Genomic DNA, 10074 nt, shown 5'->3' with positions numbered 1-10074 from the left:
GACACAATAGGGAAATAATTTATTGCCACATAATGATTATAATATGTTAAAAATAAAATATAAGAAAGAAAATAAAACAAATGTATTTTAGAATTGACTTAATTGTACTAATATGCTACACACATATATTAAATCAGGAAAAAACTATACAAATAAAGCAATTGAAACATATTTAGAGAAAAAGATAAAGTAAATAAAATGTAAAATAAAAAGAAATAAAGTTTTCAGAATAAAAAAGTAAAAACAAACATGTATGATGTTAAGGATGTTATTATGTTAAAAACTATTGAATTGTGTCAACTTCGGCTTTGCCACAACTAATTGTACTAATACAAATCGATTTTTTTGTTCCTGTTTCAAGGCCAACCGTTTGCATTGGTATAACTCAAATTTTTTTGTTTATGTTTTTATTTACTATTTTGTTTGTTTTAGTAGCTGGCAAACGCCAATCAAGAAAAGAAAAGTTATTTAGTTATAAACAATAATATGTATTATTATACATGTATTAAAAGGAATGAAAGCTATTATTGCTTCGTGAAAATAATTATAACAGAATAAGGAAAAAAAATTTATATATAAATTTATGTCTCAATTATATCATAAATTTAGATTTTTAAGTTATTTCATGCCCCTGTGAGAAAATTTTCAAAATCTGTCTTGTAATATTTCCTCACACAAACTTGTAGCTTATTTCCCGGCACATGTTAACAAAAAAAAATAAAACAACATTACAATCGTGAGAATTAAATTTTTGAATATAAAAAACAAAATTTTTGATAAAGAAAGGCATTATTTTGTAGTAAAACTTTAGAACAATGTATAAATATAAAACGTTCGTCAACGAAGTAAGAATAGCAGTGAATGACCAAAGGTGGATTGGAAAGAAAGAATAGTCAAGTACAGGCAACAAACATTAGTGAATGAAATATGAATAGCAGTGAATGATTAAAAGTCGACTGGAAGGGAAAAGTTGTCCAGCGCAGGTAAGAAAAACAGGAAAGTACAAAGTGGAGTTATATATATGACATCTAGTAATATACACGGCTGCCACCTATGTTATCAAGGAATTTATACCATAAGTAAGAAAAGTTTGTATACATTTGCTTCAGGTTATGTTCATTCGTTGTGAAGAATATATATCATGAGTAATTGAAACAAAATCTGGCAATATACATGGCTACCAGCTACATTATCAAGGAGTTTATGCCATAAGTAAGAAAATTTAGTATACATTTGGTTCAAGTTATATTCATTTGTTGTGAAGAATATATACCATGAGTAATTGAAACAAAATCTGGCAATATAATATACATGGCTACCAGCTACATTATCAAGGAGTTTATGCCATAAGTAAGAAAAAATAGTATAGCTTAGAATAGCAATATACAGGATTACACATATACTAAGGAAAATAAAAGATTTCAGTGTTCACTAAAAAAAATCAGAAAGATATAAGTTAAAACCATAACTTTAGCCGAGAATGGGCTAAATGGAAAAAAGAGAGAAACGCAGGGAAAACAAACAGAAGAATATAAAATCATATACAGAACGGGCAAAGAAAAAACATAGGAATAAGTGATAGAGCAATATAAAAAAAAATAAGAATCAAACAGTTTGTGCAATATACCTAGTTACACTAATATATCATATACATAAAATAAATCAGTGTACAGGGAAAAAAGAGCTTTATATTATACTGTAAATTGAGTAGAGATTATAAATATATGAAGAAACATTTAGGAAAACATAACATTATATATAAATATTTGGTTCAGGTAATAATAATTTATTGTCAAGAACATATACTTTAAGTAATTAGATACAAATTTAGCAATATATACGGCTGACATCTACATTATTAAGGAGTTTATGCCATAAGTAAGAAAATTTAGTATACATTTGGTTCAAATTATATTAATTTATTGTGAAGAATATATACCATAAGTAATTCAAACAAAATGTGGCAATATACATGGCTACCAACTACATTATTAAGGAGTTTATGAAATAAAATATATTGGCATAACTCTGAAATAATAAGGGCAACATCAATGCTAGCCATATCTGTAATAACAATTACTCAGCACATGTTAACAAAAAATGATATATAACATCATCATAACCGGAGAAGAATAAAATGTTTGAATATAAGAAACTGAGTTTTTGATAAATAAAGGCATTTTGTTGTAATAAAATTTAGAACACTGTGTAAATATCAAATGTCAGTTAATAAATTAAGAATAATAGTAAATGACCAAAAATACAATGAAGAAGAAAAAGAGTGAACTGCAGAGGAAACAAACGGCTATGTACAAAATAGTATCATAGACAAAAGCAGCTTTTATAAATACAAATATATAGTAAAACTAAAACAAAAGACAAATTAAAATATATTGGCATAAGTCCAAAATAATAAGGGCAACATCAATGATAGCCATATCTGTAGTAACAATTACCCATCACATATTAACAACAAATGAAATATAACATCATCATAACCAGAAGAGAATAAAATATTTGGATATTAAAAACTAAATTTTTCATAAAGAAAAACATTATATCTTAATAAGATTTAGAAAACTTTGTAAATATAAAATCTCAGATAATCAAATTATTATAGAAATAAATGACTGAGAGTACAATAGAGAAGGAAAAAAGTAAAGTGCAGTATAAAACATTTCATAAAACGAACAAACATAACATTATAAATTAATATTTTAGAACAAATTAACCAAAGTAAATTGAAAAAATGAATACCTGATTCAACGAACTACGGGCAAAACGATAGATCAAAGAAAGCAACCAAAATTACTGAGCAGCAGAGATAGAACAAAGAGATATAAAGGAGGCGGTAAGATTAGTAAGAAATGAGTAGTATCATTATGGTCTTTAAAGAGTGAAAAAACAGAGAGAATGGAACATGATAGATAATATTAGCTGAAAGACGAATCCCTGCAAACAGAAAGCGTAAAAAAGTAAGATACAATATATATACAGAAAGTTACCAATGTTTTGCTTAATCTCGGATACAAATCCCTGCAAACAGAAAGCAATAGAAGTAATGATTAATTAACAACAGCCGTCACACTGCATGAAGACCACCGCAAAATGTAACCAATAAATAACAGACAATTATTTTTTGGTTACATATTATACAAAATAAAAAAATAAAAAATACACGTGTCAGAGTAAAATATTAACATAAATATTATTACATTTAGATCACGAAAAATATTAGAGATTTGTTCAAATTAATACGAATAAATCAAGATATAGTAATTAAAAACAGGGACGAAAAAATAAATAACATGGATAAAAAAATATGAAATTATGAAAAAAAAATTTATTTTTTCTTCACAAATATAACAGTCGAATAACAAATAAATTTAAAAACATAAACAAAACAATATGAAAAATGAACATAGATCTAAAGTAGACGACCAAACATCCTAAAAAAAAATTAATAAAAACATAGATCTGAAAAAAATGACCGAACCCATGAAATAAAAAAAAATCAACGAAATGAAAGACGAAGCTAACAAATAACGTAATGGAACAAAAAAGTACCATGCATATACAACCACAAAAAATAAAAAAATAAAACATAAAACATCGAAATATATATATGCAAAAAGAAAGAAGATGAAAAACGAATAAATCTGGCCGAGAAATAAAAAAAAAGATCTAGAAGGTTGCAGAAAAAAGAAATATGAGAAACGAAGAAATCTGGCCAAAAATTTGAAAAAATGGACAGATCTAAAAGGTTGCAGAAGAGAAAAAACGAAAGAGAGAAAAGTATATCCAGAAACAAAGAAAGGTAAACACAGATCTAGAAGATCGTAGAAACCAACGAACGAAAAAAAAAAAAAAAAACAAAACCCTACTCAATCTAAGTGCGCAAAAATAAAAACAGATCTAGAAGGTTGCAGAAGAAAACAAACGGAAGAAAGAAAAAAAAAACCCAATCTGAGTGAAAAAAAAACCGTAGAAGATTGCAGAACCAAAAAAATGAAAGAGATAAATGACTACAGAAAGAAAGGAAGAAAAAATCGCCGAAATCAACAAACGAAAAAGAAAAAAAAAAACTCAAGTTGAGTCTTGAAGAAGAACTCTAGAAGGTTACAGAAGAAAACAAAAGAAAGAGAGAGAGAGACCACTACAGAAAGAAGTGAAGGAAAACAAATGAAAAAGGAACAAACGAAATAAACCAAAAGCATCAGTAAATGACGAAAACGGTTACAGCAAATAAAAACACAAAAAACTGAAATGAAGGGCAATATAGTAAATTTACACTCAACAGGACATAACGGGAATTAAAATTTCAGCAAAAGAAAAAAACAGGGTTAAAACGGGAAAGACACTGTTCATTGCACTGTAGCATGAACAGTGAATCCCGTCCTCTCCTTTAGTATATGTATAATATAAGCATTAGATTTAAAATTCAAACTCCTCAAGTAAGTATATATTATATTCTAATCAATGAAAAAATGTAGCATCCTTTTCAAAGTCTCAATCTATTACTTATAATACCCGAAAATAGAAGATTGAATTTAAAGATCATGGGCAAATTTCGATCCCCTGCACACAAAAGTGGGGCAGGGGCTCCAAATTTCACCGAGTGTTTTAGATCTTAACATGGCTGTAGGCCAAAATCTAAAAGGAGAAAACGCACATAGCAAAATGTTTGACCACCCAAAAACAGATAACATTAAATATATACCCAAATTTGATCAACAAGTTCACAAATTATAGTCAATTAACCAAAGCTACTAACAATACTAATAGCCAAATCAATCTGTACACACAAGTAGCAGAATAATAAAGTTTTCCCTGCAACTTTTCTTTACCAATTTTACCCACCCAAAAGCTTGCTTTGCAAAAGAGAAGTTCTTGCTGTACACGTAGAACTATATGTCAGTATCGGCACTGCCACTGCATGGCACGCTCTTCTGTTCTGAAATGTCACACAACTAGCTGCAAATCACGAAGAAACAAATACGATTAGCTGGAATTGACCTAATGAAATCTTTATTTTGATTAATCTGTAAGACAAGGAGGCATAACACACTGTTAGGACAAAAATATGAACACAGTTGCCACGAAGCACAACACTCATCAGCAAATTGTTGCTAAGTTCTCAATTTTCAGGGTAGCACGACGATATTCAGTTGTTGTATGCAAGGGCAGGGCATATTAGAACTCCATTCTAGTAACAAGATAAGTTCGTACTGGGGTGCATCGTGGTAATGAAAGTTTAAATGTGTCAACTAGCAATCTCTGAATACAAAGTCAGAAAGCCAAAAATGCAACATCAAATAGATACCGAAAACCAATCCTAACCAATGGCAGAATTGGGAAATTTTTAGAGCCCGTGAATAATAAGTTAAAAGTCCTCTTTGTAAGTGCAATGTGGTGGCTAATTCAGCAAAAAGGCGTGTAGGGTGCCCAAAGACACTACTAGTAAATGTAGAGGAAATGACATAGGGGAAATACTAAGAAAGGTGCATAGAATGAGAAAGTACTAAATGGTTCACAACACTTGTAATAAAAGACGATAATAAAGATGCAGTGATAAAAGTGTTCTAAATGATACAAGCTCTGATACAATATAGAAAAGATTGGTTGAAAAATATATGCAGACTTTTAGCAGCTATAATCCAACAGTATAGTAGAACCAAACGAAATAAAGCATATCAACACCAAAACATATTCAACCATGCAGCACCATGCCACCAAGTATAGACGCATAAGAAAACATAATGGTCAGCACTACACCTGAAAGGTACCAAACAAAGCATAGGTCAAACATTGCTCAATTTCTTCATCTTTGAAGGTGGCCATCGACCCTTTTTCCTCAACCTCCGCTTGTGAACAAGCTTCTTTCTTCTGAGCCTTATATTCTTTGCAACTTTCATTTTCAACTTCTTTTCCAGCTTGTTCTGCAGCTTTGCATCCAATGGAAACTCGTTCATAGGAACATCTTCATCACTTTCTGACAGACTATCACCATCATCAGGAATATCAGAAGATGCGTTAAAACCCAATGCACCCCTTTCGTTTGCAGCAATGGGGAGAAGAACAAAATGTCCAATGGAAGAGTTTGGTGGCAAGTTAGTGGGTTTCAAGAAGAACCTAGAAACTGCAAAACCAGACAAAATTGGTTGCGGTAAAACTACCATTCAGAAGACAGATGTTACAAGTCACAAAACTATTTCAATTATCGCAACGTTTGCAGTTCAAGAACTAGATGTGGAGAGAAAAACATAAGGCAATATAAGCAACGAGTAATGTTACAGGGACCAACTTGCTAATCTTGGCCACCAACTGACATAGACATTGACTTGTCAATTTCTAATTGGTTAAATCCAAAATATGCATAACTAATTTGAATGCCATTATTAACCAGAATGTAACAAATTAACTGCTACATCACTTGGTGGTTAAAAATTTTCAAGCCACATGACATTGATGGTACTATATATAACTAGTAATCCAAAGGGATGAGTTTGGATGGGATATTTTAACAGTCTAAGAGAGGCAGAATTTAAATGGGAAGGCAGCTTAAAAGGTTACTGACATGGATATAATAATGCCAGTGATATCAAACTGTGTCAAATATGATCCGTGATCTATTAAGAAATAAGAAAGAAACATGAGATCATGATAAGCCATCATAAAACATTGAGCATAATTATAAAAATTTATCACCATTGATGGTGCATATGGCAAACGAGTATGAATATTACATAAGGGAAGAAAACAAGAGAATTTATAATTCCGATCCGTGTGGTAACATCCTTTTTAATCCATTCAACTTAAATTGGCATTTTCTCTATCATAGTTATTGTGGGACAAAAAATCACCATAATTAGCCTTTAGCAGTTTTTTCCAAAAATTGTATGTATAAACAAACATGGACCACACCCAAAATCAAGTCAGGTTATTTGACTCTCTAAAGTAATAAGATCGGCAAGGTCATAAGGCCACTCCAAGAGCAACTGTTCGTGTTAATTATGGATAAATAATTCTCGAATGGCTACATTAGTCCTAAAGAATTGGGATCTTGTGATTATGGTCCTCCAAAAGTGGAACAAGTATTAAAAGTGCGTCTAATTGATTCATTATCGGTGAACCTAGGGAAGAGAGTGATAAAGCCTCCAGTGAGATTCGCTTATGCCAGGTGTGCAAAGCACATGCCTTAGTCATAAGGTTCATGATGTGTCACGGAGTGTGTTTTTTCAGTTATGGAAAAGGAAGAATAATGTACAGGGTCGTATATTAGCTAAGGGAAATGCTGGGGGGGGGGGGGGGGGGGGGGTTCTTAGAAAAGATATGGGTTAAACTTGGCGTATGCGTCCGGCGGAGTGGGACCCTCAAAAGCTAACAAATTCTATCCTTCATTGTGTTGCTCGTTTCTTGTCACTTGAATCAAGTAATACAAATTCATAGTCATTTTTCTCTCTAATACTATATCTTATCAGAGAGTTGAAAGGCAATGACAAGAATTCTTGGAAATCCCTATATGGCATATCTGATATGCCAACACATCCGGGGTAGGTAATAGATAGCTATTTTTCCAAAACAGTTGTACTTGTGAGAGGTCTGCTTTCTCCACAATAAAGCTACAGAGGGAAAATGGGGTTTCCACTGAGCAAGAAACCAAATGCCCCCAACTAATGGTCTGTTTGGTTCATGGGTTCAAGTCAGCGATTTTGATTCTGCATTCAAATTTTGTGAGAGAACCGATTGGCGGCTAATTTTTTATTCAATTTTTTGTGGGAGAAAAATCAGAAACATGGGTTCAAGTCAGTGGCACATACGGGCCCTAAAGTTCGAAAAGATTTAACGGATGACAATGCCTAACAAGTGTGCTAGCCTAGGCAGAAATGACGAACAAAAATGTTGTGTGGTTATCTGATTACTCTTACACAAAATACTAGCCCCAAATTCATAATCTAACGGGTTGGATTCAAACTACATAGAATGACCCAGAATTATCCCAAATACACCCCACTCTTATTGGGTGCATATGATCCCAATGCCCACCCAAGAGGAGTAAAATGTGATTTCATTAGCTACAAGAAAAGAGCGACAGAAAAGAAATCCAAATGCTCACAAAATCGTCATTTCTAAGAATTTACGGATAATATGCCATGGAATGAATGGGAAAGGTGATATGCGTCCGAAATCAAGACAATAATTTATGCGTCAGTTTTGCAGAATCTAATACACAAAGCGGTTTTGATTTTTGTAAGATCAAAAGGAGATTTCAGTGAGTTTCAGAGAGGCGTTCTTACACGGATCAGCGGTTACGGCCATAGACAGTAAACCACTTGAAGACGAAGAAGATGAGGAGGATATAGATACACAAGAAATGAAGGAGACTGTGAGACCACTGGAGCGGAGAAAGAGAGACATATTCTCAGGCGTCCTCTGCAACGTGCAAAATATGACTTGAATTTCAGTGACATCGTCCAAAAAAATCTTTTTTAAAAGAAGGCAATTCTTATGATAGGATAGACAAATACGCACTATCAATAACTATTTTTTTACGACACTAATCATTATCTGTAAGTCTCAATCGGAAACGATACCTGTTTTTTTTTTTTTTTTTTTTTTTTTTTTTTTTTTTTTTTTTTTTTTTTAATTTTAATCCTGCAACGTGCACACACGACATAAATCACAGACTTTGAAGTAGAATTACATTCGATTTTTTTTTTGAAGGTTGAACTAGGGGGGGGCTGTGTGTGTGTTTTAGCTGAAGAGTAGCTACAACCTAAAAAGAGATTAAATATTTTAAGACTCTGTTTATTTTAGCCCCGTTCATTTCACTGATTCGAGTTTAGAATTCGAGTTTTATTATAGTAAAAAGCTCTCACAAATAATCACATCTAACTTTTTTGCTACAGTAAAAAGCTCTCACATAAAATCACATCTCAACTCGAATTAAAAACTCGAATCAGCGAAGTGAACGGGCTCAAATTATCTATTCGAATTTTGTTAGAGTAAAATACTTTTAGAAACAGTCACATTTAATTTTTTTGTTACAGTAAAAAATTCTCATATAAAGTCACATATCAATTCAAATTAAAAACTCAAATAAACGAACTAAATGGGGTCATAATATTTGCCAATTTTGAAAACTCAGTTGCCGACTAAGAATGCAGCTGCGGTTTATTAGATCTCGCCGACAAGATTTCAAATCTTTAGCGTTGCTTTCGATCTCAAATTGTCAGGGCCACACGTATAAGAAAACAACAAATATGGAGATTAAGGCCTTGTTCGGCAGTCTCAAAAACTCAAAAAAAGGCAACTCGTGTTCTAACTTTATTCAAGTTCATGTTCTTTTAAGTTTGAACTCGAGTTTGGGACTAAAACTCGAGTTCAAGTTTCTCCTTCAACTCGAGTTCAGAAACTCGAACTCAAATTAATGAACATTATTTTTTCTATTCTTAAAAATGCTATAACTTTTTCGTTTTAATCCTGATTGAGATGATTTTTTTTAGGCGTTGACAACGAAAAGACGAATAAAACCCCACCCATATACCCTATTAAAATTTTTCATCACCATTGAGTTTTTATTAAAATACTATCTAAATACAAATTCAAGTTTTGACTCACTCAAACACAAACTCAAAGATTTTTATCTCAAACCATAACTCAAATGTACACAACCAAACACAAACTCAAGTAACAACTTCAACTTAAGTTATAACTCAAATTTAACTTAAAAATTATACTCAAATCACACTTCAAAAGAACAGACCCTAATAAACAATGGTGGAGAGTTCCACGGCGTCTGGGGTTGAGTAGTAGATATGGGTTTGAAATTTCCATATGGGAAGTAAGTAGACGATAATAAAAAAATAACTCATATTTTTAACACGTGGACACTATTCTCCACTTAGGCTTCTGTGAGAAAAAATAAATAGAGACCCCATTCATTTCGCCGATTTGAGTTTATAATTCGAGTTTTGCTACAGTAAAAAGCTCTCAGAAACAGTCACATCTAACTTTTTTACTATAGTAAAAAGCTCTCACACAAAATCACATCTTAACTCGAATTACAAACTC

The 10074-nt window shown here is 31.9% G+C and overlaps 1 protein-coding gene across 1 annotated transcript; it reads right to left on the bottom strand.

Annotated features, from left to right (window-relative positions):
- Nucleotides 1–4810: 4810 nt before the first annotated feature.
- Nucleotides 4811–8479, bottom strand: LOC21410535 (50S ribosomal protein 5 alpha, chloroplastic). The gene is made up of 3 exons (XM_010112975.2): nt 8298–8479; nt 5776–6139; nt 4811–4974 (listed from the first exon to the last, which is right to left on the bottom strand). The coding sequence occupies exons 1-2, from the start codon at nt 8416–8418 to the stop codon at nt 5802–5804; spliced, it is 459 nt and encodes a 152-aa protein (XP_010111277.2). The 5' UTR covers nt 8419–8479; the 3' UTR covers nt 4811–4974; nt 5776–5801.
- Between the last annotated feature and the right edge of the window lie 1595 nt (nt 8480–10074).

Source organism: Morus notabilis, unplaced genomic scaffold (assembly GCF_000414095.1).
Source record: "Morus notabilis unplaced genomic scaffold, ASM41409v2 Scaffold78, whole genome shotgun sequence".
NCBI classification, from domain to species: domain Eukaryota; kingdom Viridiplantae; phylum Streptophyta; class Magnoliopsida; order Rosales; family Moraceae; genus Morus; species Morus notabilis.
The sequence above is the reverse complement of the archived record's forward strand: the minus strand, read 5'-3'. Positions and strand labels throughout refer to the sequence as shown.

Bases quoted from the DNA above. Each gene is read 5' to 3' on its own strand.
- LOC21410535 (XM_010112975.2), bottom strand. From the start codon at position 8,418: ATGTCTCTCTTTCTCCGCTCCAGTGGTCTCACAGTCTCCTTCATTTCT. The intron at 6,140-8,297 runs GTAAGAACGCCT...CTGGTTTTGCAG, and splicing joins GGCCGTAACCGCTGATCCGT to TTTCTAGGTTCTTCTTGAAA.